The sequence below is a fragment of the Pimephales promelas genome, chromosome 16 (genome assembly GCF_988280905.1).
Source record: "Pimephales promelas chromosome 16, fPimPro1.hap1.1, whole genome shotgun sequence".
Lineage (NCBI taxonomy): Eukaryota > Metazoa > Chordata > Actinopteri > Cypriniformes > Leuciscidae > Pimephales > Pimephales promelas.
In genome coordinates this window covers 4,530,916-4,549,218 of record NC_142784.1, presented here as the reverse complement: position 1 = coordinate 4,549,218, position 18,303 = coordinate 4,530,916, and the positions used below count along the sequence as shown (strand labels likewise).

General features: G+C 47.0%; 2 protein-coding genes across 2 annotated transcripts in view; both read left to right on the top strand.

Moving 5' to 3' along the window:
* mfrp (membrane frizzled-related protein) overlaps positions 1-2,464 on the top strand; it is a 58,380-nt gene extending 55,916 nt beyond the window's left edge. The window contains exons 10-11 of the mRNA XM_089121608.1: positions 1,797-1,924; positions 2,020-2,464. Of these exons, the coding sequence (XP_088977734.1) occupies positions 1,797-1,924; positions 2,020-2,244 (353 nt within the window). The 3' untranslated portion in view covers positions 2,245-2,464. The remainder of the gene's footprint in view (positions 1-1,796; positions 1,925-2,019) is intronic.
* Positions 1-18,303, top strand: part of LOC120466787 (uncharacterized) — a 329,947-nt gene that overhangs the window by 167,452 nt on the left and 144,192 nt on the right. The gene's annotated exons all lie outside the window — the stretch shown is intronic.

Sequence of the window (18,303 nt, the reverse complement as noted above, 5' to 3'; positions counted from 1 at the left end):
CTCCAGATCCTTCAGAATCACAAGTTCATGTTGGTGCTTCTTCTCTTCAGTTCACTCCACTCATCAGGTCAGGGTCTGGGACGGTCATGGCAGAAGCTTCATTTTGTGCTCAGTTACACATTTTTGTGTTGATTTTGATGTTTGTTTTGGACCGTTGTCCTGATGGAAGATCCAACCATGGCTTTTTATGAGATTTCTAGCAAAAGGCGTCAGGTTTTGATTTTTTTTTTTATCTGTTTTTACTTGATAGAATCCATAATACCATTTATCTGAACAAGATGTCCAGGACCTCCAGCAAATAAATAGGCCCATAACATACAAGATCCAGCAGTATATTTAACCGTAGGCATGGGGTACGCTTCATCCCTGTTTGCACCAAACACATCTGCTGGGTTTGCTGCCAAAAAGCCCTTTTTTTCCATTTTATCTGACCATAGAATCCGGTCTCTTTTGAAGATCCAGTCGTGTCTGACCACTGAATATGCTAGAGTTTGCTTTTGGAGGAGCGAGGAGAATTTTTCTTGAAACCCTCCCAAACAACATGTGGTGACGTAGGGGTTGTTTGTTTTTCATTTTTTGGGTGCGTTTGGTTGTTCTTTGGCCACTCAAACTTTCATCCTCACTGTCCATTAAAAAAATATACTGTAGACACACATCTTCTTCCTGGCAGAATCATAACATCTTTAGTTGATTATAACTTCTTAATTGCTGCCCTGATGGTCAAAATGGAAATTTTCAATTCTTTAGCTATTTTCTTACATCCACTTTGGATTTAGTGAAGCTCAACAATCTTTTGCTGCACATCAAAAGTATATTCTCTGGTTTTACTCATTGTGATGGATGATTCAGGGAATTTGGCCTTTGTGCTTCCTCATATTTAAACTCCTGTGTGACAAGAAGTCGAAGCTGAACAATTTCATGTTCCTAGTCACCCTGGTGTGCTTAAAAATTTAATATTAATGGGAATGTACTTCAGAGATATTTATTTTTCTCATAAAACATTCTAGGGGTGCCAACAATTATGTCCAGCATGTTTTGGAGTAAAACATTTATTTCATAATGTGATTTACCCCCACTTTCAATTTTTTTCTTCAATAAAAGGTAAGAATTTTGCCAGTTTTTTGAATGGAAGATCAAAAGGATAAACAATGCAGATTTAATTTTTACAGACAATTTTAATCAGTGTTTCTGATTGAATTCAACAGTGTTTTGAATGAATCAAATGATCGGGTGTACCAATGATTCAATGGCCCATTCATAAAGAGAGCCATCAGGCTTTTTCAACTTGAAGTGGTCCTGGGCAGACCGATCAGTGTATGACATCAAAGTACCACGAGAGCTGACGGCTCTGTATACTTTGATGTCATACACTGATCAGTCTGCACAGCACCGCTTCAAGTCAATCACACCTATTTACTTCATTCTTGCATGAATCAGCCATTTGAATAAATTGAATTAATTATGACTAATTTAGACATTTACCACCATCTACTGGCAGTTTTAGTTCCTTGTTAGAGTATTAATTCATTCAGAAAAAAAAAACCCAGTTAAAGGTATAGTTCATCCAAAAATTAAAGTCATCATTTACACTAAGAGGCACAATACGGGTCGTTACTGAAGGCCCTGACTGAAACCCCATGGTACGCTACTGACTGTACTTGACCATATAGCTAAAGCAAAGCCTTGAACTAAAATATCATGATAAAAAGTGACATTTTAGGAGTCAAAAGTCACTCTCATTGAATAATCACATTCTTTTTTCTTCTTCTTCTTCTTCTTCTTATTCTTCTTCTCAGCTTCACCTTGTGAGCCCATCCGGGTTGAAATGTGCAGAGGTTTAAGCTATAATCTTACATCCTTTCCAAACATCTGGCTGACTGTTTCTGATCAGAGAGAGGCTGCTTCTATTCTGCACAAGTACAGGGTGAGACAGTTGTTCTCAATGTGTCAAGAGAGTTATCTTGATCAACAAGACAATTCACATTTTTATTTGAAAATTTTGTTCTGATATTATTGCAGGTGCTGATGGAGCTTGCCTGTTTTGAATCTTTTCGGCGACTAGTGTGCGGTATGTTTTTGCCCCACTGTAGCCCTCAGAGTGGAGTTCTGCAGCCATGCCAGTCCATCTGTTCCACAGCTGAGCAACAATGCAGTCAAGCTCTTAACCTGATCAACCTGAACTGGCCCTTCAACTGCCACCTCTTGCCTGATTCACAGGATCCCATGGAGTGTTGTCTTCCATAGGACAAATAAATGTGTTGGTAGATACGCCACAACATCAAAATCAAACTGGAAAATGAGTACCCTCAGTGGTATAAAACTGAAAATCTAGTAGCAAGAATTGTCCCTTCTGGGCATAAAGTGAAAGAGGACTCAACACTGTAAAAAAACGTCTCGGTTACATATGTAACCCTCGTTCCCTGAGTAGGGAATGGAGACGTTACGTCAGAAGTGACGGAGATTGGGGGTTTCGCATAGAAAGCCAATCCTCTTCGAGTATTTAAAAACGAGCCAATGGCATGCAATGCCTTGGGGCTGCGGATATTTGCATAGCGTACTCCGCCCTACTCCGTGAGTATAAAGGAGGAAGTGAACGCAACCGCAGTATGTCTTCGCTGAGGAGCCAAGACTGAACTCGGCATCTACCCAGCGATACAGCAGAAGTGGCAGGGAGACGTAACGTCTCCGTTCCCTACTCAGGGAACGAGGGTTACATACGTAACCGAGACGTTCCCTTTCGTAGTCACTTCGAGTTACGTCAGAAGTGACGGAGATTGGGGGTCTGTGCCATCACGCCATCTTCAAGCTGTCTTCCAGTGCCCTGCGAAAGTCTGGACCCCTGAGCCTTACCTTTTTTTTTTTTGGGGGATCCCACTTTGACACAGGATTACCAAGGTACACTGGGAAACATATCCCGGGAGGGACATGCTACCAGCTGCCTACCAAAGGGAGGACTTACGAATACACATATGGCCACATAGGAACGCATATGGAATCACTGGAGCACCAACCGCAGGTGGCTACTAAAATTTAACTCCAGGGGTGGCAGATGGCTTGCCAAGGGAAGACACATGCTCAGAGAGGCTTACAGTGGATAATACACATGAGACGGTTACCATGGGGAACCGTACGCATGGAGGTACCTAGCCAGCATCCAGAGCAACAGCAGTGGTGCCCGCATCGTCGGTGCTGGAGGACTCAAGACTTCAATGGAAGAACTGAGGAAATATCGCACTTATCCAGTCCGGGGAGTGGAGTGGCGAGCAAGCGAAGACACCTGAGCGGATCCAGAACTGGCCGAAATGAGTACGTGAGAGGATACCAGCTCAATTCGCAGATTATAGAATCTGGCGAAGGTGTTGGGTGTCGCCCAGCCTGCAGCTCTGCAGGTGTCTGTTAGCGAGGCGCCGTGCGCTAGAGCCCAAGAGGAGGCCACACTCCGAGTGGAATGGGCAGTCACACCAAGGGGGCACGGACGGCCTTGCTGCTGGTAAGACAAAGCAATGGCGTCCACTATCCAGTGGGACAGCCATTGCTTTGAGAGAGCCCTTCCCTTCTGGCTCCCCCCATGACAGACAAAGAGCTGGTCTGAGGTCCTGAAACACTGCGTTCTGTCGACATAGGTGCGGAGAGCACGTACCGGACAGAGCAGTGCCAAGGCTGGGTCTGCCTCTTTCAGGGGCAGCGCTTGCAGGTTCACCACCTGGTCCTGGAAGGGAGTGGTGGGAACCTTGGGCACATATCCAGGCTGGGGTCTCAGGATCACGTGAGAGTAAGCCGGCCCGAACTCCAGGCACGCTTCGTCAACGGAGAATGCGTGCAGGTCCCCCACCCTCTTGATGGAGGCCAATGCAACCAGGAGTGCTGTCTTCATGGACAGAAACTTTAACTCTACTGATTGCAAAGGCTCAAAGGGATGCCTCTGCAGAGCACTTAAAACTACCGAGAGGTCCCAAGAGGGTACGAGGGGAGGACGAGGCGGATGCAGCCTCCTCGCTCCCCTCAGGAACCTGATGACCAGGTCGTGCTTCCCTAAGGACTTACCTTCCACTGCTTCATGAGAAGCGGCAATGGCCGCAATGTAAACCTTAAGGGTGGAGGGCGACAGCCTGCGCTCCAACCCTTCTTGCAGGAAGGAAAGCACGACCTCGATCGAACACCTCCGGGGGTCTTCTCCGCGAGAAGAACACCAATTGACGAAGAGGTTCCACTTCAACGCGTAAAGGTGTCTCGTGGACGACGCTCTTGCGGAAGTGATGGTTGCCGCCACCACAGGTGGCAGCGAACTCAACCTGCCCGCCGAGGGTGCCACAGAGTGCCCCGTCTCTGAGAGAGTAGGTCCTGTCTCAGAGGAATAGGCCAAGGAGGTGCTGTCGCGAGGAGCATGAGTTCGGAGAACCACGTCTTGGTGGGCCAGTAGGGGGCTACCAGCAAGACCTGCTCCTCGTCCTCCTTGATCTTGCACAACACCCGTGCAAGAAGGCTCACTGGGGGAAACGCATACTTGCGTGGGCCCCGTGGCCAGCTGTGCGCCAGCGCATCTGAACCGAGCGTACCCCCGGTCAGGGAATAAAACTGGGCGCAGTGGGACGAGTCCCGAGAGGCGAACAGATCTATCTGTGCCTCCCCGAACTGGTCCCAAATCAGCTGGACCGACTGGGGATGGAGTCGCCATTCGCCAGAGATGGGACGGACCCGTGACAGCTCGTCGGCTGCCAGGTTCCGGTCTCCAGGAATGTTTACTGCACGAAGGGACCTCAGGTGCTTCTGACTCCATATCAAGAGGTGGCGGGCGAGCTGCGACAACCGGCGCGAGCGTAGACCCCCCTGGTGGTTGATGTACGCTACTGCCGTAGTGTTGTCTGAACGGACAAGCACATGCTGGCCCGAGAGCAACGCTCTGAAGCGGTGCAGGGCGAGCCGTACTGCCAGCAGCTCGAGGCAATTGATGTGCATGAGGCGCTGGGCTCCTGTCCAGGAACCGGCGGCCGCATGCCCATTGCACATGGCATCCCAACCCGTGGTAGACGCATCCGTGGAGACAACGAGATGCCTGGAAACTCGCTGAATAGGGACCCCGGTCCGTAAGAAGCTGAGGTTCGACCACGGGAAGAAGGTTCGGCGGCACGCTGGAGTCACTGGAACTTGGAGCGAGCCGCGATGCCATGCCCACCTCGGGACTCGATCGCGAAGCCACAGCTGAAGCGGTCTCATATGAAGCAAACCGAGCGGCGTTGCCGCGGCCACGGATGCCATAAGCCCCAGGAGCCTCTGAAATAGTTTCAGTGGAACCGCACTCTTGCCCTCGAACTGTCGAAGACAAGTCAGCAGTGAGTGCGCGCGCTCGTTCGTGAGCTGCGCGGACATGGCGACCGAGTCTATCTCCATGCCGAGAAAAGAGATCCTCTGCACGGGGCAAAGTTTGCTCTTTTCCCGGTTGACCCGAAGGCCCTTGCCTAGGTGCCGGAGCACCAGGTCTCTGTGTTCGCAAACCTGAGCTCGAGAGTGTGCTAGTATCAGCCAGTCGTCGAGATAATTCAGGATGCGAACCCCGTGCTCGCGAAGGGGAACAAGGGCTGCCTCGACGATCTTCGTGAAGACGCGAGGGGACAGAGCTAACCCGAATGGGAGAACCGTGTACTGATATGCCTGGCCCTCGAAAGCAAACCGAAGAAACGGTCTGTGTCGAGGCAAAATGGAGACATGGAAGTACGCGTCCTTCAGGTCGATCGCTGCAAACCAATCCTGAAACCGAACACATTCGAAAATGCGTTTGGCCGTGAGCATTTTGAACGGTAGTCGATGGAGAGAACGGTTCAAAATGCGCAGGTCCAGGATCGGTCGTAACCCACCGGTCTTTTTGGGGACAATGAAGTAGGGGCTGTAAAACCCGGACCTCACCTCAGCTGGAGGGACCGTCTCGATTGCACCCTTCGTCAGCAGGGTCGCAATCTCCGCTCTCAAGACCGGGGCATTGCCACCGACCATCGTGGAGCGAACTCCCCTGAAACGGGGAGGAGACCGTGCGAACTGAATCGCGTAGCCGAATCTGATTGTTCTGATGACCCAGCGGGACAGCCCAGGAAGCGCTAGCCAGGCTTCCAGGAAGTGAACCAGCGGGGTCATTCGAACCACAGACGTCCCCCCAGAGAGGCAGCGAGGCGGGTCGACCGGCATGCGTGCAGGAGTTACCCCGCTCGGATGCACCGTCGAAGCCCGCTCCCCGACAGAAGGGACCAGGGAAAGCAGAGCGTTCCACGGGGGTCTGTTCTGCCGGGGGTCTGGCGATAGAGGGGGAAGGGATTGGCGTAGCCCGGGGACGACACACACACCCTTCCGCGCCCTCAGAGACAGAGAGGAGTGTGTGGGCTGACGCACTGGGACGTCGAGCACACCCACTCCAGTCTGTGGGCTCAGTGATGATGTCAAGTCTTTCTTTAACCAACTCAGGGTGCTGCCCACCCGTGGGAGCTGAGAACAAAAGATTCTCCCCCGGCCCTCCACCGGGGGAAGGAGGGGGCCTGCTACCGCCTCCTGGGAAAGACTCGACTTCGTCACTGAGCAGCCCGTGTCAGGATCGTCGCTTAGCCTGGCGTTTAGCGGGGCGTGCGGCCTGAGGGGGCTGTGACGCCTGCCTGCGGCCTCCTCCACGCCGTGGCCCGGGTGAAGGCTGCTGCTGGGGCCGGGCGGGAGGGAGGGGAGCCGCAGGGGGGCGTCCTCGGCGGCGAGCAGCGGGAGGCATCTGTGCCGGCGAGTGGGTGGAGGCAGCAGCTAGTCGCCGGGGCAGAATGTGTTTAATTGCCTCCGTCTGCTTCTGGGCAGTGGAGAACTGCTGGGCGAAGTCCTCGACTGCACCGCCGAAAAGGCCAACCTGGGAGAGTGGAGCATCGAGCAGACGAGTCCGCTCAGCGCTCTGAACGTCTGCCAGGTTGAGCCAGAGATGGGGCTCCTGGACCACACTGGTGGCCATCACCTGACCAACGGCGCGAGCGGCCACTTTCGTTGCCCGGAGAGCAAGGTCAGTGGCGGGCCACAAATTTTTAAATGCCGTTGGATCAGTCCCGCCCTCGCGCATGTCTCTGAGCATCTTCGCTTGGAAGACCTGCAAAGTGCTCATCGCATGCAAAGCGGAGGCCGCCTGTCCCGCTGCTCTATAGGAACGCGCCGCCATAGCAGACGAGAACCTACAGGCTTTGGATGGGTGCTTAGGAGGACCACGGGAGGAGGCGCTCTGTGGACACAGCTGCATCGCAACAGAGCGCTCCACCGGGGGCATCCCAGTGTACCCACGGGCGGCCCCACCATCGAGGGGGGGAAAGGCGGGGGAGAGATCGCGCTCTCGAGTGGACAGGGGAGCCCCCCAAGAGCGCGATAACTCGGCATGCAGCTCGGGGAAGAAAGGTATTGGAGTTGGCCGTGGCCTTGCGGCGGCAGCTTTGTCCAAAAACCAATCATCCATCCGTGAGAGATCGGGGCAGGACGGAGGATTCCATTCTAGCCCGATACTCCCAGCGGCTCGAGACAGCATGGCCGTCAGCTCGGGATCCGACACGGACAACGCTGGTACTCCCGAAGGAGGCAACGCAGCCGCATCCTCATCTTCCGAGGACTCTAGCCCGCCTAGTGATGCTGTGATAGACATCGCATCATCATCTGGAGCGCTGCCCGAAGCAGCCGGCGCCGCCGAAGAAGCAGCCGACTGGATCGAGCTAACGCTCGCTGGCTCTCGCACTGAGGCGGGAGGTGTGGCCCGAGGAAGCGTCGGGGCTTTATCCCACACCGTCACCGTTAACCCACCGGGTCCCCGAGTCGACGGGCCCCCTTCCGTGAAGGAAGCCGATCGAGTAGGGGGGACCGGGGCTCTCACTCTAGTGAGATCATCGAGCCTCGACCTCAGTGAAGCGATGGTCATGTTCCCACAGAAAGAACATGAGTCATCCACGAACGCTGCTGCTGCATGCTTAATGCCCAGGCATACAAAGCAGCGCTCGTGACCATCAGATGACGACAGAAATCTACCACACCCAGAAGAACACGGGCGAACCATCTTTAAAAAGACGTGCCGCGTGCAGCTCTTTCAATGAGAGGAGGAAATTCACTCTTTCAGCGCTGAGGCTACCAGGGAGAAGTGCAAAGTCTGGCAGACCACTGCTCAGATCGCAGGCGATGCAGAATCTCGCTGGGTACCGCCGTCACACCAACACTGAAGAGGACGCTCGTCTCGAAGAGTCTTGAACAGTGAGAATGGCTTTCAGGAGTGAAGAGGTTCTCTTGGCTCCGAAGCGAAAACACACTGCGGTTGCGTTCACTTCCTCCTTTTATACTCACGGAGTTGGGCGGAGTACGCTATGCAAATTTCCGCAGCCCCAAGGCATTGCATGCCATTGGCTCGTTTTTAAATACTCGAAGAGGATTGGCTTTCTATGAGAAACCCCCAATCTCCGTCACTTCTGACGTAACTCGAAGTGACTACGAAAGGGAATGTGCTTTAATGTTGTAAATAAAGCTAAATTGATTAGAAAACTTGGTAACACTTTATAACAAGGTTTCATTTGTTAACATTAATTATCTACATTGGTTAACAATGAAAAATAATTATATACTGTTTGTTAATCTCAACATTTACAAATTTTTTTATATCAAAAGTTGTATCTGTAAACAGTTAATCCACCATGAACTAAAATGAGTTTTTTTTATTATCTAACATTATCGAAAGTTAATTAATGCTGTTAATATATTTTTTTTTCTTGTTGTTGATTTATAGTTAACTCGTTAACTAATGTTAAGAAATTAGACATTATTGTAAAGCGTTACCAAATGTTTTTGTAAGTGTGACGGATGTTAATATTCATGAGTATATTCACTGAATGTGTTTCCTTTATCCTTCCTGTAAATTTGTATTGATTTACTTTACACTAATTTGTTAACTAAAACGCAATATATTTAGTTTTGAACATCGTTAGTGTCAATTTGGGAAAATAAGTTTTGATTTATTTGAACTGACGTCGTGACATGATTATCGTTCAGCTGAGCTCACGCTGCGTCCTCCTCAGACTAATTAGAGCGGGCTGAGGAGAGGTTAGCAGTTAGAGGTGCTCTTCCAATACATACAAGTTCTCAGAAGTTTGATTAAGTTAATAATATGCAGTATTATTATTGTTAAGACTGTTAAACATGTCCTAGGAAGTGTTTTATGAATGGATGGATAGGATTTGATAGTTTTATTACCGAGTACAGCAGTTTGAGTATGTGTGTGCGTCAACTGAGCGTGGTGATTTTAACTGGTTGATTAACTGGCCTTCAATCTGTGCAGGTGATAAAATCAAAGAAAACTTTTCTCATTGCTGTAGCCTCTTTAATCTATCCAGGTATGGTTTATATCTTTCAGTCTTCCTATGTATTCATTTTGTATTCATTTGTTTCTTTTCTAATTCATGATTGATTTAAAATTAGCTGCAAGAGATTATATTGTAGGCTATGATAAATGGCTGTGACAATTCATTTTGCACTTAATGTTTGCTACATGTTTTCATTTTTTACTCATTCGTTGTGGAAAAGAAGGAGGAGTACAGTCTTGTACAAATTCCTACTGATCTGTCAGATTCCAGACCTCTTGATATTCAGACAAGATTTTTTGGATGATCAGATCTACATCAATCCCAGATACAAAGTGTTGACATGATATAATTTTTATCTGCCTAATGCATTTTTGAAACTGTCCTATGCTGGATATATTTTTTACTGCTTGAAATAGTATCATTATAGTCTGAGTTCTATTAATTTTATTCATAGTTTTCATGACAATAAATGTTTTGAACTTATTAATGGTTGTCATTGGTCATTGTTTTATATAACTGATATTAGGCCAAAAATGCAATTTCTATAGGGTTGTACTGTAGGTGCATTTTCCTGCACATTCTGTGTAGCCATGGACAACACATACTGTGTTAAAATGACACATGTTTACACATCTTTATGTTAACCTTTCCTGACACATTACTGTGTTAAAATCATTTACACAATGAATGAGTTAAAATTAACACAAAACTAGTGGTCCTGGAGCTCACCCACAGATGTGTCAAAATTTAACACAGGTTGTGTCATTTTTGACACATTCTTTCTAAGAGTGTAGAACATGAGTGGCATGGAGCGACCTCAGATGCTTCTGACTCCACAGGAGGAGGTGGGAGGCGAGTCGCGACATGCGGCGGGAGCGTAGACCACCTTGACGGTTGATATACGCAACAGTCGCAGTGCTGTCCATACGGACCAGTACGTGCTTGTCTTTGAGAAACCGCTTGAGGCAGCACAAAGCCAAGCGTACTGCTTGCAACTCCAGGCAGTTGATATGCCTATGCAGCTGGGGCCCACGTCCACAGACCCGAGACTGCCGCTTTGTACGTGGCCCCCCACCCCATGGCAGAGACATCCGTGAAAACCACAGCATGCCTGGAAACCTGGACTAAGGGCACTCCGGCCCGAAGAAACGCAGGATCCGGGAGAAGGTTTGGCAACCGTGCGGGGTTACTTTGACCCTGAACGTGCCGCTCTGCCACGCCCACCTCGGGACTCAATCGTAAAGCCAGTGCTGGAGCGGTCTCATATGTAACAGGCCGAGCGGTGTTACTGCGGCTGCCATATGCCCCAGGAGCCTCTGAAATAGTTTCAGTGGAGCCTCGAAAGGACCTGAGGCAGGTGAGCACTGACTGGACGCATTCCTCCGTGAGGCGCGCCGTCTGGGCGACCGAGTCCAACTCCATACCGAGATAAGAAATCCTCTGCATGAGGCAAAGTTTTCTCTTGTCCCAGTTGACCTGAAGCCCCAACCGGCTGAGGTGCCATATGGACCACTCCTGGACCACTAATGTGGACATCGCCAAACCCAGCGAACGTGCGGCGACTTTCGTCCGGACCGTCGCCACACACAGCTCCTGCAGCAGAGCTGGGTCAGGACCACCCGCCTGCACACCAAGGAGCGCCCTCACTTGATGTACTTGCAAAAGCGCCATGGCATGCAGGGCGGAAGCGGCGTCTCCACACGCACCGTAGGCATCCTGGTTAGCCCAGAGGAAAACCCACAGGCGCGGGAGGGGAGTGAAGGGGCACCCCGCCAGGAGGAAGCGGTCTTCGGACACAGCTGCATCGCAATAGACCGCTCCACTGGGGGGATTCCCTCGTACCCATGTGCCGCTCCGCTATCAAGGGTGGTGAGGAAGGAGGAGCGAGGTTGTCCCCGCCTTAGCGCCAGGGGCGCTGACCAAGACTTCCTCAACTCCTCATGCACTTCGGGAAGAAAGGAACTGGAGCGGGCCGTGGGGCAACAGCACGACCCGCTCCGAGACACCAATCATCTAGCCGCGAAGGTTCGGGACCTGGTGGAGGGTTCCACGCAAGCCCGACATTCGCGGCCGCCCACTCGAGCATAACAGCCATTTCCGGGTCAGGCTCCACCGACGCCACCACACCCGAAGGGGGCAGCACCGTAGAGTCTTCACCAGAAGACCGCTCTTCCTCCGATGCAGCGATCGATATTTGATCCTCAGGTGGCGCGCCGAAGGAGACAACCGGAACCGCCCGAGGGGGCTCCGGCCGCTCCACCGGAAGTGCCGACGGCAGCGTGCCACTAGAGGCGTGAGGCGCTTGACAGGATCTTTCACCTGTCGCGTTTCTCACAGTAATCCTCATTCGCTCACCAACAGGAATCACCGTAGCAGCCGTGTGCTGAACTGAACCAGCAGACGAACTAGACCAGAGATTCTCTGAAGGGACTCCCCCATGTTTCAGGGATCTCAGTCTCGAATGTAGCATCGCGAGAGTCATATTCCGGCAATGAGAGCATGACTCATCCACAAACGCCGCCTCCGCGTGCACTAAGCCCAAGCACGACAGACAGTGTTTATGGCCATCTTCCTGAGGAAGAGATTGACCACATCCAGAAACGCACGGGTGAGTCGACATCCTGAAAACGACGCGAACACACCGAGGAGCTCTTTTAGAAGGAAAATAAAATAAAAAAGAAGAAGAAGCACTTTGAAGCGCCGAAGCACCGCGGGATCAGCGCGGCAGACACTTCTGGGTGAAACTGCAAGCCCTTGTGCTGCTCTCAGTCGCCTTGATCACACAAGCGCCGTCAAAGAGTCTTCTTTCTTCAGCTCATTTCTCTTCAAAAGGTAAGGAACAGCAGCACAGAGGCACTACTGAGAGACTCCAAAGTTAAAAGCGTCTATGTTTGCTTCCGCTTTTATATCCGCGCTTGTAGGCGGCTCGCGGAATGCAAAGATTGCATGCCAATGGTTATTGGCTCATTGTTAATTCTATCAGAGGTAATAAGGCTCCCTAGTGTGATCCCAATTCGTCAGGGATCTCCCCGACGACACGTTGGAGTTCCCAGGACGAAAGGGAACCCCAGATAGAAGCTCCTCAACTGGCTGAATGAAGTTGATTTAGTAAAATACTGCATCTGTTTATAATCTGTTTCCATTCCTTTGAAAGGCTCAGCTGCTTCAGTGAACGCCACCACAAGCTCTTCTACTTCCGGGCTTTGATCAAGACTAAACTGACGAAAGTCTGCTGACAATATCGCTAAATAAACTGGAGGTATGCTGAACCACAAAGTTGAGTATGGCATAGAAGATTTGGATTAAAGGTGGGCTTAAAAGAGCTAAACTAGTTATGCTATTTTGTGTCTACGACAAACGCGTACAAACATTTTGGACCTGAATTTTGTATATGTACTAATGTTGTAAATGTATTTTTCATGTATATATACTTTATGGTGTTATTTTTCGATTTGATCAAGAATGTAAACCAGTGCCAATGCTGTTTGTGTATATAGTAGCCAGTTAGTTTGATGCTATTTATTTTGTGTAAGACAAACATGTATAAAGTTAAAAAAAATATATAGGAAAGTTACCATTCAGAAACGTTTTGTAAGAGCCGTGTGTGGTGAGGTTCTGCTTGCCTCTCTTCATCGCTGCTTTCTCCCAGATAGCAAATTGGCTTTCGGCCGGATTTGGCTAAATTTCGGCTGAGATTTTGGCCCACATACCGCATGGAAATACAGCCCAAGGTTGGCCTAAGTACTGTTTGCCGTAAGTCAACCAGGTCAATGGCGGGAGCAGACCAAAACTCGCCCAGAGCTTTACAATGTACCCAGATATTATCCAGAACTGGCCCAAAACAACGCTGTAATCCCCATATGTCAGCCAGACAAAAGCCAAACTGCCACGACCTTTAGCCCAGAACTCAGCCACAACTTATCCAGAAGCTCCATAAAACAGCACTGGGCCAATATTATACCAGAGACCCCAAAACTGAACCAGAAATGATCTCTGTGTTATGCTTATATATTGTGCAAGGAATGATAAAAAATTGTGTCCTTGCTATAGAAAAGCAAAGTACAATACTTTAATGAGAGGGGAAGAAAATCCCAGCCAGATAAAAACAAAAACAAAAGACAAACCAATACTAGAGTAAAGCAAAAAATAGGAACAACTAGTCACAATACAAGAATAATAAAAAGACAGCAAAAAATTAAAATGTTATAAAAAAATAATGCAATTCTGCAATTAAAAAAAAGTGTATGTGGCATGCTCAAATAATGAGATACAAAAATGAACCAAAATACGTTGGCCGAGAGATTTCAATGCAACACACATGCAGCAAATACACAGCACAACCAAACACAAAAACGTGCGGCAAACGGCAAGAGACTTCAACGTCCTGCAATAGACGAAAACATGCAAACAAGAAAAACACTAAGTTAACCCTCTGGGCTTCTTTCAAAAAAGTGTACAGCAATGAAGGGGTGACACTCTAAAACGGTCTTTCTCAAAGTGTGGGGCAGGAGAAAATGTGGTAATTTTGTGCCCAACTCTATTAGTTACTTTATTTATCGAGCATAAACTCAAAACGACACGATGACACATTTAAATGTAAGCCTTAACCTTTTAACACGTAAGTTTTAAAGTTTTTAGAGGCACTCGTTATTTAGATTGTCTCCCTTTATGGTTTCCATGGTGACGCGTCATTGCTTGTCACACCCAGACAGTATGGTCACACCGCAGACACAATGGGCTATATGCACGCATAAATTCCGCATTTGACGCAAGGATGCTCGTCCATTTCCGGTTGTGGAGATTAAAGCGAAGGAAAACCGAGGAAAACGGGATTATGGCAGAGTCTTCAAAATTTACTGTCCTCCCTTCTTTGAAACGAAACATACATACGTTTAGTAAGTTATTTTAGTATGTAATTTTATATATAGTTATGTTTATTTAATAGAATTTTAAAAAGAGGCATAAACACAACGAGGGGTGTCGTTTCTTTAGTATAACCATGGAGTATAAAATTCAATATAAATTCTCGGTATTGCATTGGACTCTATGATCGGCGGAAGTTATCGAGCATCCTTACACCTTCACCGGAAATACCGCCGTGCATAGAGCCCATAGCGCTGAATGACTGATTATCTGCGTTTATTTCACAAATTTGTTGACTATAGCAGGAAATATCTGATATTCCGATTGTCAAATATGAGCAAGTGGATATGTATTGTTGTTTAACACCTTAGTTGAGCTATACGCAGACGTTAGTTTTTGCCGCATTTTAGAGAATCGGATCTGGATTTAACGAACGTCTGTTTATCTACTTCTCCCGAAATACATGAAAGTAAGTGGCCGGTGAACTGGTAGAGGCATAGAGTAAACTCGAAAGTTACTTACACAATGTGTATTTGATATGAATAATACGTGTTGTCTAATTATTATGGAAATAATTATTATTGCCGCTTGCATAGGCATAAGTCTGTATTTGACAAAAAGCAAACAAATGTATTGCTTTTTTAGTAACTTACTTATGTGGATTTAAATGTCTGAAACCTAAAATAAACTTTATGTGGTTGAAAACATTATGTGGCTGAATAGTTGTGATGTCAAGCGGTGAGTGCTCTCCGTCTGTGGCTCAGAAAATATGTGTAGCCTACTACAGAACAGGCTCATTTTAGACACTAAATTAGTTAATCAATTAATTTTGAACTTTCAAGATTTATTAATTTTATCTTTCAAACGTGCAAACTTTTCTTCAGGGGGAGCATGCCCCCGCACCCCCTGGGTGCAGAGGTTCACACCACACACACAATACTGTGGGAAACAATGTAGCTTTATGATAGTTTTAGAAAAATACAAAATACTATTATTATTATAAAAATACTTAAAATACAAACATTATTAGGATTTTACCACCTCCACTTTGTGAGCTGCATATATATATATATATATATGTTCTTGTTCTGTAAGTTAGCCATCTCCTCACATTTGCCACAGAAGCACCTGTATGACAAGTAAACGTGACGCCACAGGTCCCTCGCATAAATGCAATTTTGTCACGGTTCATGAATTCACTGTCTCTCTCGTCTCGCGTGCTGTTGTTTGTGTGTCTGTGGGCGTGGTCACTGATCACTGCTGATCAGCAGCGCCAGCTGGTTTCAATCCGTTTGTCCCTTTATAGACGAATCCGGCGAAACTACCCGAAGTAAGCGGGCGCCATTACTGAGCTGTTGCTGGGTAGCGTTGCGCCATTGCCTTCTATTGTTTTAGTTGCAACTTGCGTCCACTGGAATAAACAGCTCGCGATTTACGACTGTCACTAACGTTACAACGTTAGCCCTTGTATAATGTCGAGTGGGTAAACAGTTTCCGTTATAAATTGTTTCAATGGTGGCAGTAAAATTTCAATTTTGAAGAGAAAACATTGTGAATACCCCGGGTCGACTGCCCCTGTCTGGAGCCGTACGGTTTACACAGATTTCCTGGGCGAGTACAAGACGCGGACATTCGCGTATAATAACAATTATTTAATGACATAAGTAAAAAAATATAATAAATGTGTGATATAGTGATCAGCAAAATCTCCTCTCTTGTTTTTTTTTCTATTCAATTTACATGCTATGGTCATTAAATGGCTTTCCTGAGCTGAATGTAACGTTATGTGACATAATTGTTCTCCCGCTGTTATATTGACCTCTTTCCATGGTTTAAAAACAGTAGTTGGTCGATATTATGTATACTTTCTAGCTGTAACGTTACCTTAACCTTGTCCGTTGCAATGTAAAAATGAGATAAATAATGGACACAAATGAAAAACATGAAATTGTTTATTTGATTTCATTTATTTATTTATTGTTGCCAAATGGACAGATCTTTTTTTAGTTTCCTCTGTAGCAAACGTTAGCCTAGCTAGCTTGCCAAGCTATTTTCATAAATAATCTGTAAGATCGTTTGTACCTTCATCTGTGACTGGAGGCCAATGTCTAACATCATCAACCCAACAAGTCTGCCTGGCTGTAGCTGTCATCAAGGGTGCGTTATCACCTTATCTCCGAGGTTTGTTTACATGCCGGTGCATATGTCTATGCCGGTGTAACAGCTCAGTAATGGCGTCGCCACAAGATGGCAGCCTACACAAGAACGCTCGTCGGATTCGTCTATAAGCCCAGTCATTGGTGTCTCATGTTGTCAGATCGTTTTCCCCGGTGTGTTCATGTGGATCGTGCTCGTGTTGGATTGTGGATTCCCTGTGTATTTCGTCTCGTCTGGATTCTTCACCTGCACTGGATACCAAGCACTTCACTGGGTCATCATGGATATCTCTTTCACCAGTAGCTCACCGCGGTCCCTGTGTCACCCTTCCATCCAGCACTGATCGCTCGACCTGCACCTGTGGAGTTTATCCACCTGTGTTTTGTGTCTGACCATCATGTCTGTGTATACAAAAATAAAGAGTCTTTTGCATTTACATCCGTCTCTGTGATCCGTTACAAATTTTGCTTGTATGTTGCAAACTTTATCACAGAATGTGTATGTAGTTTCAAAAAATTGTGCCAGTGTTAGTGTCCGTGTGTCTGTGTGTGTTGCACATCCATACTTGCAAAAAGATGCAATTACAACTCTATAAGTACATAAATGTATCAAATAACCATACCGAGACAAACTGGTCCATTCTCATTTGTGTTTATTCTGCCGGACTCTCTTCGTACTATTTATATATTCCGATTCAAACGTACGCTGAATGACATTACACATTTGTGTTTGATTTGTCCATTGAATAAATTCCTTTAACCATTAAAGTATGACAAATAAAATATAAAATAGGCTTATATGATTCAGTAAGATCTAAAGTAGGTCTACTATCTCTTTCTCTCTACACACACACACACACACACACACAGTGAATAAGGACGTGTGATAGAATCATCTGTTATTAAAGGGACACTTCACCCATTTTCATTAAAGGGTTAGTTCACCCAAAAATGAAAATTAAGTCATTAATTACTCACCCCCATGCTGTTCCAACCCCGTAAGACCTTCGTTCATCTTCGGAACACAAATAAAGATATTTTTGATTGAATCTGAGAGCTAGATCAGTCCTACATAGAATGCCTAAGGGACTGGCTCTTGACGGCCCATAAAGTCATTAAAGAAAAGGTTTAAATATTCCATGTGCCTACAGCGGCTCAATTATAAGTTTATCAAGCGACGAGACTACTTTTTGTGCGAAAAAAACATAAATAACGATTTTATTCCACTATTCCATTACTTCCTAATGGGCGCATGCGCGAGAACTGAGACGAGGACGTTCTCGTTCGTCTACTTCTTGTTACCGGCTGCTCACCGCTTAGGAGTTTTACCGCCACCTACCGTATAAGATGATGTGCTGATATAGCTGGAAGCGCAAAACTTTCTGTTTACAAGCAGAGGAAGATGCGCGCTGTGCACTTAAAAGCCTTTAATCTTCTCAAAAAACGACAGTGTTCCTTATAATCCAGAGCGCCTTATATATGGATCATCATTTTATATGGTAGGTGGCGGTAAAACTCCTAAGCGGTGAGCAGCCGGTAACAAAAAGTAGACGAATGAGAACGTCCTCGTCTCAGTTCTCGCGCATGCGCCCACAAGGAAGTAATGGAATAGTGGAATAAAGTCGTTATTTATGTTTTTTTCGCACAAAAAGTAGTCTCGTCGCTTGATAAACTTATAATTGAGCCGCTGTAGGCACATGGAATATTTAAACCTTTTCTTTAATGACTTTATGGGCCGTCAAGAGCCAGTCCCTTAGGCATTCTATGTAGGACTGATCCACCTCTCAGATTCAATAAAAAATATCTTTATTTGTGTTCCGAAGATGAACGAAGGTCTTACGGGGTTGGAACAGCATGGGGGTGAGTAATTAATGACTTAATTTTCATTTTTCATTTTTAGGTGAACTAACCCTTTAAGCTTTGTATCTTTAGAAACCCAGTCATAT